Source organism: Balaenoptera ricei, chromosome 7 (assembly GCF_028023285.1).
Source record: "Balaenoptera ricei isolate mBalRic1 chromosome 7, mBalRic1.hap2, whole genome shotgun sequence".
Classification (NCBI taxonomy): domain Eukaryota; kingdom Metazoa; phylum Chordata; class Mammalia; order Artiodactyla; family Balaenopteridae; genus Balaenoptera; species Balaenoptera ricei.
Window position 1 is genome coordinate 114,792,539 of NC_082645.1, and position 19,565 is coordinate 114,812,103.

The 19,565-nt window shown below is 38.8% G+C and overlaps 1 protein-coding gene across 4 annotated transcripts in view; it reads left to right on the forward strand.

The window, feature by feature from the left end:
- GIGYF2 (GRB10 interacting GYF protein 2) overlaps positions 1-19,565 on the forward strand; it is a 126,098-nt gene that overhangs the window by 99,274 nt on the left and 7,259 nt on the right. For 3 of the 4 annotated variants that reach the window (XM_059928955.1, XM_059928954.1, XM_059928953.1), the window contains 4 exons: positions 13,555-13,677; positions 17,061-17,258; positions 17,389-17,594; positions 18,773-18,927. In XM_059928955.1, the coding sequence (XP_059784938.1) occupies positions 13,555-13,677; positions 17,061-17,258; positions 17,389-17,594; positions 18,773-18,927 (682 nt within the window). The remainder of the gene's footprint in view (positions 1-13,554; positions 13,678-17,060; positions 17,259-17,388; positions 17,595-18,772; positions 18,928-19,565) is intronic. The other variant, XM_059928956.1, reaches the window with a different exon arrangement.

Below are 19,565 nucleotides of genomic sequence, written 5' to 3' on the forward strand. Positions count from 1 at the left end.
TGTGAGAGCAGAATGAAGTTGCTGGAGAGTGAGGTATGAGATAAGTGTGGGCAGGGTTCATATCACCATGGGCTGTATATACTCTATTAAGGAATTAGGACCTAGAGTGGTAAAAAGAATTTTCGGCTAGGAAATAACACTGCTAGATTTACAGGAGGGAATAAGTCACTTTGAGAGCTAAATAGGAGATGGACTTGAACAAAACTGGAGGTCAGTAGACCAGTTGAGAGAGGGTGATGGAATTGTCCAGGCAAGGAATAGAAAAGTTTGATCTAAGCCTAGTGGTGGCAAGATTAGAAAGGAGGAGTTGGAGAAACTGCTAATAACTGAGTGCTTGCTTTGTGTCAGGCACGTACTGACAGTTCTCCATTTTTTTTCCACAACCACCCTTATAAAACTTAGGTATTAATACCTGTGTTTTACCAAAGAGGAGAAATGTTAAGAAGCTAAGTCGCTTGCCTTGGGTCCAGCTGAGAGTTGATAGCACAGCCTTGTATTAGAACCCATGTGTCTATGGCTCCAGGGCCCTGAAAAGGCTGTCAAAAGACTTTCTTAAGAGGCCCTACATCACAGGATGTGGTGACTGATCAGAATATGGGGGTGAGAGAGAAGACAAAGGCAGGGGTAACTTCCAGATCTCTAACTCTTCTGTGTCTTTTGTGTGTCTTGTTTTGCCCTCCTATCCTCCCATGAAGACTGTAGAGCTATTTTATGGATAAGCATTCTGATTGAAGATAAAGAGCTCGAGATGGTTATGAGGAATTGCTGAAGGCTCTCATGAGAAAAAAGCTTTTTAAGACGGCTTTATTTAGATATAATTCACATACCATGCAATTGAATCAGTTAAAGTATACAATTCAATGGTTTTTAGCATATTTATAGATAGGTGCAACCATCAACACAACAGATTTTAGAACATTTTCATTACCACCCCCCAAACCCTCTAACTATCACACCCTAGCCCCTATTTTCCCCTACCTTAGGGCTAAGTAACCACTAATCTACTTTCTGTCTTTATTCTGTCTTGCCTATTTCTAGACATTTCAGATCAATGGAATCATATAATATGTGGTCTTTTGTGACTGGCTTCTTTCATCTAGCATAATGTTTTAAGGTTCACTTGTGTTGTAACACATATCAATACTTTTCCCCCTTTTTTATAACTGAATAATATTCCGTTATGTGGATATGCCAGATTCTGTGTGTTCATTCATCAGTTGATGGACATTTGAGCTGTTTCTACCTTTTGGCTTTTATGACTACTGCTGCTATAAATATTCATGTACAAGTTTTATGTGGATATACACACACACACACACACACACACACACACACACACACATACACACACACACATATATATTTAGAAGTGGAATTCCTGGGTCATATAATAACAGTGTGTTTAATGGTTTGAGGAACTGCCAGACTGTTTTCTAAAGTGGCTGCACCATTTTACGTTTAGTGTATGAGGGTTCAAGTTTCTCCACATCCTCATCAACCTGTATTATCTGACTTTTTGATTATAGCCATCCTAGTAGGTGTGAAGTGATAACTTGTGATTTTGGTTTGCATTTCCCTGGTGACTTGTGATGTTGAGCATCTTTTTATGTATTTATCGACCATTTGTATATCTTCTTTGAAGAAATGTCTATTCAAATCCTTTGCCTATTTTTTTTTAAAATTTATTTATTTATTTTATTTATCTATTTTTGGCTGTGTTGGGTCTTCCTTGCTGCGTGTGTACTTTCTCTAGTTGCGGCGAGCGGGGGCTACTCTTTGTTGCAGTGCATGGACTTCTCATTGCGTTGGCTTCTCTTGTTGAGGAGCACAGGCTCTAGGCACACGGGCTTCCGTAGTTGTGGCTTGCAGGCTCTAGAGCGCAGGCTCAGTAGTTGCGGCGCATGGGCTTCGTTGCTCCGCGGCATGTGGGAACTTCCTGGACCAGGGCTTGAACCCTTGTCCCCTGCATTGGCAGGCGGATTCTTAACCACTGCGCCACCAGGGAAGCCCTCCTTTGCCTATTTTTAAACTGGGTTGTCTTTTTATTACTGAGTTTTTTAAGGGTTCTTTATATGTTCGATATTTAAATTCCGTATCAAATGATTTAAAAATATTTTCTCCTATTATTTGTTTTTTTTCACCTCCTTGATAGTGTCCTTTGATGCACAAAAGTTTTAAATTTTGATGAAGTCCAAATTATCTATTTTTGTTGTTGTTGTTGCTTGTGCTTTTGTTGTCATATCTAAGAATTGCTAAATGTGAGGTCATAAAGTTTTACAGAATCCCATGTTTTCTTCTAAGACTTTGTAGTTTTAGCTCTTTGATCCATTTTGAGTTAATTTTTGTAAATTATGTGAGGTAAGGGTTTGACTTCATTCTTTTGCATGTGATTTATCTGGTTGTCCTAGCACCATTTGTTGAAAAAACTGTTCTTTGTCCACTGAATGGCTGTGGTGCTCGTCTTAAAAATTAGACATGTGGGTTCATTTCTGCACTCTGAATTCTAGTCAGGTGATCTGTATGATCGCTATGCTAGTAACACACCGCTTTGACAGTACTATTGCCTTGTAGTTAAGTTTGAAATCAGAAAGTGTGAGTCCTCCAAATTTGTTCTTCTTTTTCCATATTGTTTTGGCTCTCCTGTGTTTCAATTCCATATGAATTTTAGAATGAGTTGGTCAGTTTTCACAAAGAAGCCAACTGGGATTCTGATAGGGATTGCATTAACTCTGTAGATCAGTTTGGGGAGTTTTGACGTCTTAACAATATTAAGTCTTCTAATCCATAAACATGGGATGTTTTTATATTTATTTAGATCTTCTTGAATTTCTTTTCAGTGCTTTATAGTTTTTAGAGTATAACTTTTGTACTTCTTTTGTTAAATTTATTCTTAAGTATTTTGTCTTTCTGATGCTATTGTAAATGGAATTTTCAAAATTTCATTTTCAGATTGTTCTTTGCAAGTGTATAGATGTACAGTTGATTTTTGTATATTGAGCTTGTATTCTGCAGTCTTGCTGGACTGGTTAATTAATGGTGTCTTAGTGGATTCATTAGGATTTTCTGTACACAAGATCATGTTATCTGCAAATAGAGGTAGTTTTACTACTTTTTTCCCCCAGTCTTTTATTTCTTTTTCTTGCCTAATTGCCCTGGCTAGAACCCCAGTGCAGTGTTTAATAGAAATGGCAAGTGTGAATGTTCTTGTCTTATTTGTGATCTTGGGATGATGTGGGGGAGCACATCCAGTCTCTCACCATTAAATTTAATGTTAGCTGTGTGTTTTTTGTAGATGCCCTTCATTAGGCTAAAGGAGGTGAGGATTTTTATGTCCATGTTCATAAGAGGTATTTGTCTGTAGTGTTTGTTTGTTTTCCCCTTGTGATTTCTTTGGTTTTGGTGTCAGGGTAATGCTGGCCTTGAAGAGTGAGTCGGGAAATGTTCCCTCCAATTTTTTGGAAGAGTTTGTGAAGAATTTGTATTCTTTGTTAAATGTTTGGTAGAATTCAGTGGTGATGAAACCATTTGTGCTTGGGCTTTTATTTGTGGATAGTTTTTTGATTACTAATTCCATGTCTTTACTTCTAATAGGTCTGTTTGGATCATCTGTTTCTTCTTGAGTTAGTTTTGGTTAGTTTATATCTTTATAGAAATCTGTCTTTTTCATCTAGGTTATCTAATTGATTGGCAAGCACTTGTTCATAGTATTCCTTTATATTTCTTTTTGTTCCTGTAAGATCAGTAGTGATGTGCTTCTTTTATTTCTGATTGTAGTAATTTGAGTCTGTTGGGTTTTTTTCCTTAGGGACAATCAGATTAAGTCAGTTTTGTTGATATTTTTAGAGAACTGGTTTTTGGTTTCATTGATTTTTCTCTATTTTTCACTTATCTAGTTCATTAATTTCGTCTTTTTTTAAAATTTTTATTTATTTATTTATTTTTAATTTATGGCTACGTTGGGTCTTCGTTTCTGTGCGAGGGCTTTCTCTAGTTGTGGCAAGTGGGAGCCACTCTTCATCGCTGTGCGCGGGCCTCTCACTATCGCGGCCTCTCTTGTTGCGGAGCACAGGCTCCAGACACGCAGGCTCAGTAATTGTGGCTCATGGGCCCAGCTGCTCCGCGGCATGTGGGATCTTCCCAGACCAGGGCTCGAACTCGTGTCCCCTGCATTAGCAGGCAGATTCTCAACCACTGCGCCACCAGGGAAGCCCTAATTTCGTCTTTAATCTTTATTATTTCTTGCCTTCTGCTTGCTGTAAGTTTAGTTTGCTCTTTTTCTCTAGTATCTCAGGGTATAAGGTTAGTTTTTTATTCATTTGATATCTATCTTCTCAGTTAGGCATTTGCAGTTATAAATTGCTTTAGCTGCTACTCGTAAGTTTTGATTTCTTCTTTGATCCATTGGTTATTTAGGAGTGTTTTAGTTTCACTTATTTGAGAGTTTCCAAAATTTATTTCTTACTCATTTCTAATTTTGTTCCGTTGTGATTAGAGAACATACTTTGTATTATTTCTATTCTTTTAAATGAATTATTGAAGTTTAGTTTTATGTCTTAGAATAAAGTTTTATTTCTGGCATAAAGTTTTACCTTCTTTAGGTCTATCCTAAAGAATGTTCCATGTTCACTTGAGAAGAACGTATACTCTACTCTTGTTGAGTGGAGTGTTCAATAGATGTTTACTAGGTCTAGTCAGTTTATAGTGTTGTTCAAGTCTTCTAGTTCCTCATTGATCTTGTAGTTGTTTTGCCTCTTACTGAAAGTGGAGTATTGAAGTCTTGAAGTATTACTGTTGAATTGTGTATATCTCCTTCTATTTCTTCCATTTCTTGCTTCATGTATTTTGGTGCTCTCTTGTTAGGTGCATATATGTTTATAATTGTTATATATGTTCCTGCTGGATTGACCCTTTTATTATCATAAAATGTTCCTCTTTATCTCTATTAACATTTTTTTTGTTTTAAAGTATGTTTTGTCTGATAATGGTATAGTGATTCCAGCTCTCTTGTGGTTGCTGTTTGCCTGATAAATCTTTGTTTATTCTTTTACTTTTGATCTGTTTATACCTTTGAATATAAATTTCGTCTCTTTTAAACAGTATAGTTCAATCTTAGTTTTTTATCCAATGTGATAATCTCTGCCTTTTTATTGGATTCTTTAACCTATTCACATTTAATGATATTATTGATATAGTTGGATTTATATCTGCCATTTTACTTTCTGTTTTTTACATCATTTCTGTTTCTCTGTTCTTTTACTGCTTCTTTTTGCATTAAATAAATTATTTTCTAATGTAACATTTTAATATCCTTAATGATTTTCATCACTATATTTTTTGTGTGTTATTTTCTCAGTGGTTGATCTAGGGCTTACCATACACATCTTAACTTACCAGGATCAACTTCAGATTTACTCTAACTTAATTCCAGTTTGACACAGATATGCTACTCTCTTAAAGCTCTGTTCCTTTTTTCTCCTTTTTGTAGTATTTTTGTTGTATCACATCTTATAAATGTTATAAATGCAATGATAAAATGTTATATTTATTATTTTATATTATATTGTCTCTTAAAGATGCTGAGAGGAGAGCAAGTATGTACGTATAGCTTTTGTTATATAACCTTATTTATCATTTCTGCTTCTCTTAATTTGTACCTGTGGATTCAAGTTACCATATCGAGTCATTAGCTTAATGCAGCTTTGTTTTCACTTAACTCCTTTGTGCCATTTTTGACATATTAGATTTTTGTATGTTATAAGTCCAAGAATATATATACATTGTTTTATACAGTTGCTTTTAAAATCAGTTAAAAGAGGAAGAAATGTACATGTACTACTGTTTTTTATAATTACATAATTAATTTTATTGGTGCACTTCGCTTTCTCATGCGGATTCAGACTATTTTCTAGGGTCACTTGCTTTTAGTCTGAAGAACTTCCTTTAGTATTTCTTGTAAGGTGAGTCTGCTGGCAACAAACTTTCTAATTTTACCTGGGAATGTCTTTATTTCGCCTTCATTTTTGAAAAGTAGCTTTACTGAATATAGAATTCTTGGTTGACAATTTTTGGTCTTTTGAAGACTTTGAATATCTTATCCCACTGCCTTCTGGCCTTCATTGTTTCGGATGAGAAGTCAGATGTTGATTTTATTGGGATTCCCTAGTAAGTGACAATTTGTTTTTCCTCCTTATTGCTGCTTTCAAGATTTTCTCCTTGTTTTTGGCTTTCAGCATTTTTACCATGATAATGTCTATTTGTGGATCTCTTTGGGTTTATCCTATTTGGAGTTTGTTAAGCTTCTTGGATATGTAGATTAATGTTTTTTCTATAAATTTGAGATTTAGGTCACAATTTTTCTGCTCCTCTTTCCTCTTCTTCTGATACTTGCGTTATGCACATGTTGGTGCACTCAGTGGTATCTCACATTTCTCTAAGGCTCTCCATTTTTCTTTATTCGTTTTTTCTCTGGTCTTTGGATTGCATAATCTCTGTTGCTCTCTCTTCAAGTTCACTAAATTCTTTTGCCAGTTCAGATATACTTTTGAGCTCCTGCAGTGATTTTTCATTTCAGTTATTACATTTTTGAACTCCAGAATTTCCTTTTGGTTCTTTTTTGTTTTTTTATTTTTTTGAATTTTACTTTATTTTTTTATACAGCAGGTTCTTATTAGTTATCCATTTTATACATATTCGTGTATGTATGTCAATCCCAATCTCCCAACTCATCACACCACCACCCCACCCTCTGGCCGCTTTCCCCCCGTGGTGTCCACACGTTTGTTCTCTACATCTGTGTCTCAGTTTCAACCCTGCAAACCGGTTCATCTGTACCATTTTTCTAGGTTCCACATATATGTGTTAATATACGATATCTGTTTTTCTCTTTCTGATTTACTTCACTCTGTATGACAGTCTCTAGATTCATCCACGTCCCTACAAATGACCCACTATCGTTCCTTTTTATGGCTGAGTAATATTCCATTGTATATATGTACCACATCTTCTTTATCCATTTGTCTGTCGATGGGCATTTAGGTTGCTTGCATGACCTGGCTATTGTAAATAGTACTGCAGTGAACATTGGGGTGCATGTGTCTTTTTGAATTATGGTTTTTCTCTGGGTATATGCCCAGTAGTGGGATTGCTGGGTCATATAATTCTATTTTTAGTTTTTTAAGGAACCTCCATACTGTTATCCACAGTGGCTGTGTCAATTTACATTCCCACCAACAGTGCAAGAGGGTCCCCTTTGCTCCACACCCTCTCCAGCATTTGTTGTTTGTAGATTTTCTGATGATGCCCATTCTAACTGGTGTGAGGTGATACCTCATTGTAGTTTTGATTTGCATTTCTCTAATAATTAGCGATGTTGAGCAGCTTTTCATGTGCTTCTTGGCCATCTGTATGTCTTCTTTGGAGAAATGTCTATTTAGGTCTTCTGCCCATTTTTGGATTGGGTTGTTTGTTTTTTTAATATTGAGCTGCATGAGCTGTTTGTATATTTTGGAGATTAATCCTTTGTCCATTGATTCGTTTGCAAATATTTTCTCCCATTCTGAGGGTTGTCTTTTCGTCTTGTTTGTAGTTTCCTTTGCTTTGCAAAAGCTTTTAAGTTTCATTAGGTCCCATTTGTTTATTTTTGTTTTTATTTCCATTACTCTCGGAGGTGGATCAAAAAAGATCTTGCTGTGATTTATGTCGAAGAGTGTTCCTCCTATGTTTTCCTCTGAGAGTTTTATAGTGTCCGGTCTTACATTTAGGTCTCGAATCCATTTTGAGTTTATCTTTGTGTATGGTGTTAGGGAGTGTTCTAATTCCATTCTTTTACATGTAGCTGTCCAGTTTTCCCAGCACCACTTATTGAAGAGACTGTCTTTTCTCCATTGTATATCCTTGCTTCCTTTGTCATAGGTTAGTTGACCATAGGTGCGTGGGTTTATCTCTGGGCTTTCTCTCCTGTTCCATTGATCTATATTTCTGTTTCTGTGCCAGTACCATATTGTCTTGATTACTGTAGCCTTGTAGTATAGCCTGAAGTCAGGGAGTCTGATTCCTCCAGCACCATTTTTTTCCCTCAAGACTGCTTTGGCTCTTCGGGGTCTTCTGTGTCTCCATACAAACTTTAAGATTTTTTTGTTCTAGTTCTGTAAAAAATGCCATTGGTAATTTGATAGGGATTGCACTGAATCTGTAGATTGCTTTGGGTAGTATAGTCATTATCACAATATTGATTCTTCCAATCCAAGAACATGGTGTATCTCTCCATTTGTTTGTGTCATCTTTAATTTCTTTCATCAGTGTCTTATAGTTTTCTGCATACAGGTCTTTTGTCTCCCTAGGTAGGTTTATTCCTGGGTATTTTATTCTTTTTGTTGCAGTGGTAAATGGGAGTGTTTCCTTAATTTCTCTTTCAGATTTTTCATCATTAGTATATAGGAATGCAAGAGATTTCTGTGCATTAAGTTTGTATCCTTCTAGTCTACCAAATTCATTGATTAGCTCTAGTAGTTTTCTGGTAGCATCTTTAGGATTCTCTGTGTATAGCATCATGTCATCTGCAAACAGTGACAGTTTTACTTCTTCTTTTCCGATTTGGATTCCTTTTATTTCTTTTTATTCTCTGATTGCCATGGCTAGGACTTCGAAAACTATGTTGAATAATAGTGGCGAGAGTGGACATCCTTGTCTTGTTCCTGATCTTAGAGGAAATGCTTTCAGTTTTTCACCATTGAGAATGATGCTTGCTGTGGGTTTGTTGTATATGGCCTTTATTATGTTGAGGTAGGTTCCCTCTATGCCCACTTTCTGGAGAGTTTTTATCATAAGTGGGTGTTGAATTTTGTCAAAAGCTTTTTCTGCATCTATTGAGATGATCATAGGCTTTTTATTCTTCAGTTTGTTAATATGGTGTATCACATTGATTGATTTGCATATATTGAAGAACCCTTGCATCCCTGGGATAAATCCCACTTGATCATGGTGTATGATCCTTTTAATGTGTTGTTGGATTCTGTTTGCTAGTATTTTGTTGAGGATTTTTGCATCTATATTCATCAGTGATACTGGTAATTTTCTTTTTTCGTAGTATCTTTGTCCGGTTTTGGTATCAGGGTGATGGTGGCCTCATAGAATGAGTTTGGGAGTGTTCCTTCCTCTGCAATTTTTTGGAAGAGTTTGAGAAGGATGGGTGTTAGCTCTTCTCTAAATGTTTGATAGAATTCACCTGTGAACTCATCTGGTCCTGGACTTTTGTTTGTTGGAAGATTTTTTTTTTTTTAATAAATTTATTTTTATTTATTTATTTTTGGCTGTGTTGGTTCTTCGTTGCTGCGCCCGGGCTTTCTCTAGTTGTGGTGAGCGGGGGCTACTCTTCGTTGCGGTGCATGGGCTTCTCATTGCAGTGGCTTCTCTTGTTGTGGAGCACGGGCTCTAGGCATGTGGGCTTCAGTAGTTGTGGCACGTGGGCTCAGTAGTTGTGGCGTACGGGCTTAGTTGCTCTGCGGCATGTGGGATCTTCCCAGACCAGGGCTCGAACCCGTGTCCTCTGCATTGGCAGGCGGATTCTTAACCACTGAGCCACCAGGGAAGCCCTGTTGGAAGATTTTTAATCACAGTTTCAATTTCCTTACTTGTGATTGGTCTGTTCATATTTTCTGTTTCTTCCTGGTTCAGTCTGGGAAGGTTATACCTTTCTAAGAATTTGTCCATTTCTCTCAGGTTGTCCATTTTATTGGCATAGAGTTGCCTGTAGTAGTCTCTTAGGATGCTTTGTATTTCTGTATTGTCTGTTGTAACTTCTCCTTTTTCATTTCTAATTTTATTGATTTGAGTACTCTCCCTCTTTTTCTTGATGAGTTTGGCTAATGGTTTATCAATTTTGTTTATCTTCTCAAAAGAACCAGCTTTTAGTTTTATTGATCTTTGCTATTTTTTTCTTTGTTTCTATTTCATTTATTTCTGCTCTGACGTTTATGATTTCTTTCCTTCTGCTAACTTTGGGTTTTGTTTGATCTTCTTTCTCTAGTTCCTTTAGGTGTAAGGTTAGATTGTTGATTTGAGATTTTTCTTGTTTCTTGAGGTAGGCTTGTATTGCTATAAAATTCCCTCTTAGAACTGCTTTTGCTGCATCCCATAGGTTTTAGATCATCGTGTTTTTTTTGTAATTTGTCTCTACTTATTTTTTGATTTCCTCTTTGATTTCTTAAGTGGTCTCTTGGTTATTTAGTAACGTATTGTTTAGCCTCCTTGTGTTTGTGTTTTTTATGTTTTTTTCCCTGTAATTGATTTCTAATCTCATAGCGTTTTCTAATCTCATAGATTATTTAAAAAATAATCTCTGTATCTTTACTGATATTGTTTATTTGATGTGACATTGTTAACATGTCTACTTTTACTACTTTAAGCATGGTTTCCTTCTCTGAACATATTTATAAGACTTTGATGTCTTTGTTAAATCTGACATCTGGTCACTCACTGTCACAGGCAGTTTCTATTGCCAGCTTTTTTCCTGGTATATAGATATTCTTTCTCATAATTTTTCTACATGTCTCATAATTTTTTGTTGGAAACTAGACTTTTTTGCTAATGCATTGTAGCAATTCTGGGTTCTGGTCCTCCCTCCGCCCCCACTCATTATTATTATTTGTTTTGTGGCTAGCTAGATTAATTTAGTGAACTTCCCCGTCTCTCCCCAATAGTGTGAAGCCTCTGCTGCAGCTACTCTGGGGATGCAGCATTGGGTATGCTCACAGTTACTCTGGGCTGACAGTCGTTTGGGCTGGGCTCTCTTTGACTGTCTTGTTCCACATTTAGCTGTTAAACTCCACTAGTTGCTAACTGGATTACTCTATTCTCAGAAGAACCCTCGGGCATAAAATGTTCCAAAAGCCTGATCCAATCAAACTCAGGCTCTTTTGAAGAGGTACTTGCTGAGGTTTATATTTGAGATTTGTTCTGACCCTAGGCAGACTTCTTCTAGCTTGGTTCTCTGAGACAAAGAAGCAGAGTACAGTTTAGCCTGTATCTCCAGTGAATCTACCAGTTAACCCCTTGCCTTTCATTGCAACATCTGCTGTTTTTGACAGTGCCCTTAGGCTTGAACTCCTCACTCTCCACACTCTGTTGCAAATGAAGTCAATTCCTTTGGGAAGAGGTCTGGAGCTCTCTCTATTCCAATCTGTTCCTCCCACCTCTGCTTCAAGGCAGAAGTCCCAGTGTCACAGCTCTGGAGCTGGGAACAGTGGCGCCTGCTTTATGAATTGAGCCTTGGGGGAGGGGCAGTAGCCTCAGGTCTTCTTGGCTTGCCTCTCCTGGTGGCGTGGAACCTCTGCCTTTCAAAGTGGCAGTCAGGGCCCTAGTAGTCTCTGTAGCACTGTGTAGTTTCCATCCCATAAGTCGGGGCTAGGCATAAGAAGGGAGCCACCCCCCCTCTCAGCTGTATTTGTCCGTAACGTAGCCTTTGCGACAGGTAGCGGGAGCCAGGATGAGAACTGCTGATATTGCGCTCTTTCCGGGAAGCCAGCCCACTGACTGTCAGCTAATGGCGAGAGAGGGAGGCCTGTGTTCTTTGCTGCCTTCATCCGAAGTAGTGTTTCTGTCTGGCTGAGCTAGGAGTTGGGAGAGAGTGGGTCATGGTGCAAGTACCGCAGACTCTCCGTTCTTATTGAGTTTTAGCAGATTTTCTTAAAGAAATGTTATCAAAAATAGTGTTGAAAAAGTAAGGTAGCAATGTCAGGGCAGGAAAAAAAAAAAGTAAGGTTTTTTAAGTCAGCAAAGTATAATTAGACATTCAGGGGGCAGAAAATGTACCAAATTCCCAACTGTTTGCTTCTGACTTGGGAGAGAGTTGTTCTGAAAAGCGTGATTGACAAATTTCAGTTCTCTGAGTGGGCAGTACAGGATGTTGGTTGAACTGGAAAATGCCCTGAGGCAATGTTGATGGAGTGATGGGGTATTATTTCTTATGTACAAATAAGACTTAAGGGAAATTGATAGCTATCTGCAGACGTTTGTCTGTCATGTGAAAAACAGTTAGATTTGTTCTGCATTACTCCAGAGAGCAGACTCATGAATCATGAGCAAAAAGTACAGTGACGTATACTTTGGCACAAAATATAGGAGGATTTCAGAGGTTCTTGAAAGAGGAATAGGCCATTTCAGGAGGCAGTGAATCTGTTCTTGATGCTGGCTGAGTTTCTGCTGAGAGGACTGGCGATTGGTTTCTGGGTACGGTGGGGTGATACAGCCACTGAGATTTTCAACAACATCAGTGGTTGCTGGTTCTGACTGCATCAGAATTACAAAAATATGCGAATTGGTTGGCTTTACCTTTGGGTCTTCTGATTCCTTGAGTGTGGGGCCGGGGCATCTGCATTTTTATGGGTCCTCCAGGTGATGCTGCCAGGTTTGATCTTGATAGTGCTTTCCAAAACGTGTCATTTCCTGTGGAGAAAAAGTTCATTTGTGCTCAGCTTTGCCTACTTAGTCCCCCATCTTTCTCTCTTAGCTGCCTCCTGTACCCCTCTCCTACCCTAGCACAGGTGCATTTTGAGAGAAATGCCGCTACTACCCATCGTTGGGCAAAAAATGTTAAAGGATCTATTATGTTCGGTAGTGTTGAGGGTACTCATTTGGAGAGCTGTCTGGTAACATCAGTGACAGTTTAAACTGTTTTTACTCTTATCCCATCAGTTCCAGTTTTAGAGATTCCTACTGAAGAGCCATTCTTTTTTGGGACTGTTTGGTATTTTGTTTTGATCCATCCGTGCTCATGTATTGGTTTTATTAAACATATTTTAAGTCTGGTTAGATTTGGTTTTTGTTGCTTTTAAGAGCCATAAGATGTCTCAAAATTAGAGTGTATCTTTTTTCTGGCCCAGAAAGACCAGGGGATTCCCCTAGAAATAATCAAGCTTTTGAGAACACTAAAGTATTCAGGACTCATATATTTACACTTTATTTTAGTTGATACTTTTAAGGCATAGGAAAAATAGAATTATTGATTAAAACCAGCTTAGTGCTCACTACTAGAAGGCACAGCCTGGTTAACTCCCTTTCATGAAAGACACTGAAAACTGTGCCTGGCATCTTTCATCAGCTGCCCACCTCAGCTCTCCCTTCAGAAATCTTGCCCTTGCTACTTTCATTGGAAAGTAGCATATCTTGTCCTTTATTACCTCCTTGGATTAAAAACTTAGTGATTCTTTTGTTTACTTCTTTCTCTTTATGGTTGTATATTGTATATGTCAATGCCAGGTGTAACAAATTTGCAGTTTCGTAATGGTAAAAGTGTTATGGTAAAATAAAATGGTAAAAATAAAAGTGTATTGATTACTTAAGTTGTTTTAGAATAATCTTGTGACAAAAAAATTATGTAAAAGAAGCAGACTGACTGGGAGAGTAGTACGTAAAAGGATTAAAGAAGGAAATTTGAATTGAGTGTTATAAATGGAGTTGAAAGAAACATGAATGTTCTGGCTGTACCTAATGCGTTATTGCCCCTTTGTTTCCTGTCCATGTTTCCTCACGAACTCTTCTGCCTTCCTTTTTTGTTAGCTTCCCTCTTCTTCAACATGGGGCCAGCAGTCCAATACGACAGCATGTCAGTCCCAGGCAACGCTATCATTGGCTGAAATCCAAAAACTAGAAGAGGAACGAGAACGGCAACTTCGAGAGGAGGTAAATTTTTAAAGTAACAGTGGGGCTTCCCTGGTGGCGCAGTGGTTGAGAATCTGCCTGCGGATGCAGGGGACACGGGTTCGAGCCCTGGTCTGGGAGGATCCCACATGCCACGGAGCCACTAGGCCCGTGAGCCACAGCTACTGAGCCTGCACGACTGGAGCCTGTGCTCCGCAACAAGAGAGGCTGCGATAGTGAGAGGCCCGTGCAACACGGTGAAGAGTGGCCCCCGCTTGCCACAACTAGAGAAAGCTCTCGCACAGAAACGAAGACCCAACACAGCCAAAAATAAATAAAGAAAGAAAGAAACAAACAAAAATTTTAAATAATACATACACTTAAAAAAAAAAAGTAAGAGTGATCTAGGCAATCAGTGTTTCAGAATACCTAGTGTGCATCATGGATGAGTGGCTACTAAAGATAACTATTATTGTCAGAGCTGCTGTGTGTCTGAATTGGATATTTGTTATTCAACTCTTTATCCTGTAATATGGTCTCTAGCAAGTATGAAGGATCTCATAGGAATAACATTAAGATTGGGTACATAAATGTTCAGTTACCTTAAACATTTTAACCATAGCTCTTGAGAGAATAGCTCGTAAATAAAAGTTACTTGGGTGTTTCAAAATTGGGGGTGAGTTTTGTGCAGATATCCTTTTGTAAATTTGATGCTTAGAATGCAGAATACTTTTTTCCCTAAAGGGTACTGGGTTTTCTGACTACCTAGAAAAACTTAAAATATGACAGAAATAACGCCTCTCTGCCTGTAAGTCTATATCCTGTAGTTCCTCATTAGGATAGGAAGGATACAAAAGAGTGAAAGGGGTTGGGGGGGCGGGCAGCAGAACACAGTTCTTTTTTTTTTTTTTTTTTTTAAATTATTTATTTATTTTTGGCTGTGTTGGGTCTTCGTTTCTGTGCGAGGGCTTTCTCCAGTTGCGGCGAGCGGGGGCCACTCATCATCGCGATGCGCGGGCCTATCACTGTCACGGCCTCTCCCGTTGCAGAGCACAGGCTCCAGATGCGCAGGCTCAGTAGTTGTGGCTCACCGGCTTAGTTGCTCCGTGGCATGTGGGATCTTCCCAGACCAGGGCTCGAACCCGTGTCCCCTGCATTGGCAGGCGGATTCTTAACCACTGCGCCACCAGGGAAGCCCAGAACACAGTTCTTGACAGAAAAGAGAAAATAAGTAAAATGGTTTGGCTCAGCATGCCATTAGGTGCCATATTCACCCACCCATCCATCCATCTATCCATCACATAGTTGCTACTCAGTTACAGTTTTAGTATGGGGATATAGCTGAGTCTAAAACAGACAAAGTTCTCTGCCTTCATAAAGCTTACCTGTAGTTGAGGGGACATGGACAATAAAAATTAAGTAAAATATGGAGTTCTAGAAGGCAATATGTGTCAGAAAGAACAATAAAGTGAGGAGGGGCATAGAGAGAGGGTTGGGAGTTGGGGATAGTATGGTGGTGGTAGTGATTGTCTAGTTTTAGGTAGTGCTATCTGGGAAGGCCTCTCTGAGGTGAAGTATGAAGGTGAAGGTGGCATGAAGTAGCAGAGTCTCGAAGAAAGTGCTTTATGCGGATATAATTTGAGACAGAGCAGTCAGTTTGTTCGCGAATGCAAGCTGTCATTCTGGTCTGGGTGGTGTGGTTCACTGAAGGCCATGGGAATTGTCTATACAAGTTTACCATGTAGTGTGCGTGACGTCATCCAGTAGGTTAAAATGTTGCTTCACCTTAAAAATTACCTTATTTCCCACCCTCTTAAAAAAAAAAAAAAAAAAGACAACTTTCTCTGAAATCATCTCTCTTTTCTAAAAGGTTAACAACTGCATGCAGAGCAGAGTATATCTTCCTCCTTCAAGGCTAGAAATTGTTCCAATAATTTTGGTCTCTGCTTAACAATAATAATAGTGGTCATCAGAGTTGAAATCACAGGTCTTTTCTTGTTCATATTTTTGTCTGTTAGAAGTTAATAATTGCCTTGTGTTTTTATTTGATTAATTTTCTTTGAACTGTTAAGTCTTCCTACACTCTTCAAAAGGTATAAGATGCCACTCCATAGATATTTCTCATATAGGGAAAACCTATGACAATTCTGTTTCATTCTTTCCCTGGAGGTGTCCTCTCCAGGACCCTGTAACCTGTTCAGATCTGAACGTGCTTGGCTTGCTGCACAGGTGCTCTGTTTTTCTCGAATTTTTGTCATCTGCATGTTGCCGTCCTGGACTGATTTTGGTTTTCTCATATTTTCTCTCCCGCTTTCCATCTCTGTCTTCTTTATCTTTTCTGATGGGGTATTTCTTCAGTCCTATCTTTCAGTCCTTCTATTGAACTTCTAATGTATGTTCTCTTATTTTGAAGTTCTGAGTCCGTATGTTCTTCCTCTGAGTGTTTCTTTTTATAGCCTCTTATTCTTGTTTTACTGACTGCACTATCTTACCTCTAAAAATATTACTTACTGATAGCATTTTAAAAAGCTAGCTCCTATTTTCCCTTGTCTTGTTTCTGTTTCCACAGAATTTTGTTTGTTTGATTCGGTCTTTGGCTTTCATCTTAGAAGCTCTGTCAGGTGTTTGTTGATCCTGGGCTATTCGTTCATATTTAGGAATAAGGCACAGAAAAGCTGTTCGGAGGTTCTGGTATATACAGCACCTTGCTGGGCTTTGCTGTAATGCTCTCTGTAATGGTCTGTTCTGTTGGAGTCCCACCATCTGTTGGTATCTGTAGGTGTATTCGCTTGTCCTGGGTCAGCTTTCCTATAGACTAATCCGCTAATCTGGTTCAGCCTCTTTAAAAAGGAAAGTTTTAATTTTCTGCTGGGGAGAGAGGGATAGCTGTTAACTGCTTTGGGTTGGGGAGGTCGCCAGGGTCTCCGTGCTGCTTTTTACAGACCTTCAGCCTGTCTTCTTCTGTGTGAGATACCCCTCCCTTTAATTCCTGAGCTTTCTCTGTGAATTGGCCTGTTTCTGAGCTTCCTTTACTTAGGTTTCAACTTACTGTGTCTGTTATATTGGCTATCTTTATCTGCCTGCTTTCCAGCTTTTGAAGTCTATTTTATTCTCTTTGTCCTTAAGGTTTATGCTTTAGAAAAAAATTTTTTTCTGTCATTTTGGTAGGGCTTTGGAAGTAAACATATATTTCGCTTTTATGCTTAACCAAAAGCCCTACTTAATTTTTAAGAAGTGATTCTTAATTTCTTTTTATTCTCCTCTTAGTACTTCTGGCAGTTTACATCTTTATTTGCAGTAGAGGAGTTAACCCTGTCATGGTGTTTAGTTTTCTATAGCTGCTGTGTATTCACATTCCGTTTAGTATACTGGACATTGTTTTAAACAACGGAATCCTGAGGTACCTTCTGTTTCTGTGCCTCCAGCAAAGGCGCCAGCAGAGGGAATTGATGAAAGCTCTCCAGCAGCAGCAACAGCAGCAACAGCAGAAACTCTCAGGGTGGGGGAATGTCAGCAAACCCGCAGGTACTGCAAAGTCCCTTCTGGAGATACAACAGGAAGAAGCCCGGCAAATGCAGAAGCAGCAGCAGCACCAGCAACCCAGCAGAGCCCGGAATAATCCGGTGGGTTCGTTTCCCTCAGCGGCCACTGTGGGGACTGGTGTTAGAGGTTATCTTCCCTAACTTTTGTGGACTCCCTTTTTATCTTCTTAATATTGTTAACTGTAATTATCTGTCTCCTTTTCTTTAACAGCATTCCAACCTGCACACCAGCCTTGGGAATTCTGTTTGGGGCTCTATAAATGCTGGTCCCCCTAACCAGTGGGCATCTGACCTAGTCAGTAGTATCTGGAGTAATGCTGACACTAAAAACTCCAACATGGGATTCTGGGATGATGCAGTGAAAGAGGTGGGACCCAGGAATTCAACAAACAAAAACAAAAACAACGCCAGTCTCAGGTAGGGCTCAAAATGATCAACCTATGCTCTTTGGTGGGTTGGGGGAAGCGGCGTGTGAGGAGTAGAATATGGGGTGGCCAGAGAAAGGTAGTTATGTAGATTTTACTTATTTTCACCTCTATCCTAGCACGTGAGGTCATAGTTTGATGATTGCTTTTCTTCCCTGTGGAAACACATCTGTATTACTACTAGGAGCTCCTTTGGGGTCTGGACAGTTAGTCCATTGCCTGTCACATGGTAACCACTTAATATTTTTGTTATTGCTGTGGAATATTTCACCAAGGTATTCTCTAGATTTTAGCATTTTTCTCTAAATTTATATTTTTAAGTTACTTATACTATGAGTATTATAAACACTAAAACCATTTTATTTTTATGATAAATTAGTCACATTTTACATTCATCTTTCTTTCCTCAGTATACAGTTTTATTGAACGAACATGGGTTTTAACGTTAAATACATGAACTCAAATCCCAGCAGTACCACTTATTAGCTGTGTGACCTTGGGCAAGAGGGAACCTCTTTGAGCCTCAGTTCCCTCATCTGTAAAATGAAGATGATAACTTCATGGGTGTGGTTCTAAAAGGTAAATGAATACATGTGAAGTAGTTAGTAAAGTGCCTGGCACATAGTAACTACTTAATAAATGGTAGTGTTGTCAGAATATTTCTTCTTGATTGAGGGCTTAATGTGTTATGAATAGGACACTAAATAACTGTCAGTTTATTGAGCATTTTTGCCAGGCACTATGCTCTAGGCCTTTGCATATAGTGTCTTTATTCCTTTTGATAACCCAAAGCAGTATTAGTGCCATTTTACAGATGAGGAAACTGAGGCTTAGCAAAATTTAAAATCTTACTGAAGGACACATAGGGGAGCATTTAATAATTTCTCTGTAAAGAAGCCCTGTATTCACAAACTAGAATGTATTAACTGAGGCTAGATTTTAAGGGGTATTGAGTAACCGCGCCCCCCCCCCCCCCCCCCCCCCAGTATTTCAGTTTTTTTGTTTCGGATTTGTTGTTGTTTGTTTGTTTGTTTTCATTTTTGGAGCCAAGAATTGGATTGCTGGGCAGCCATCCAGTGTTGCCAAGACATTATCTATTTATGGTGTTAGAGTATAATCATATAGTAACAGTTTCTGGGAATATAATATCGCCCTGTTGTTTTGCTTTAGTAAATCTGTAGGTGTGTCTAACCGGCAGAATAAGAAAGTAGAAGAAGAAGAAAAATTGCTGAAGCTCTTTCAGGGAGTAAATAAAGCCCAAGATGGATTTACCCAGTGGTGTGAACAGATGCTTCATGCCCTTAATACGGCAAATAACTTGGATGGTAAGAATTGGGGAGGGAAACCCAGCATGTGGAATGGCAGAGCAGGACCCACAAAGAGTTAGAAAATTGGAATGATGATGGGCCAACAACACTCAAGAGGTGAAATCTGATGGAGGTCAAGTCCTGCACCTACCGTAGGAACTTCACTCTTTAACAGTATTATAGAAAAGTTCTATAATACTATGCTGAAATAGGTTATCAGTGGTTACCAAAAAGTAGATGCTATCTTAGGCTGTCTTATGATGTACAGAGCAGAAGAGGTCATAGTTCCATACTGCTCATTTTCTGGGGGGCATTGCCAGATGGACAAAGGAGAGTAACTGTTATAGTGGGGACAGAGGTCAGCCTGGGCAATACAAGACTGAGGTGATGTGAGGTTTTTCCCTTCCTGCCTTTGGGGGCAGGGGTGGGAATCATGTGACAGAGCAAGTAGACTTATTTTGTGTAGGATAAAGCTAAGGCCCATAATGTATGCAAGTGAAAAGATTTCAGCGCAGTTTGAAGAAAAACTTGCTAATTGTTAGTTGTTCACAAAGAGGATTATCAGCCTTAGATGGAAGTGAGTCTTTCCATTACCCGCCAGCTTGGTGTGGAAGGGATTCCCATAACTCATGGGCTTTGTTGAACTAGTCCACCTC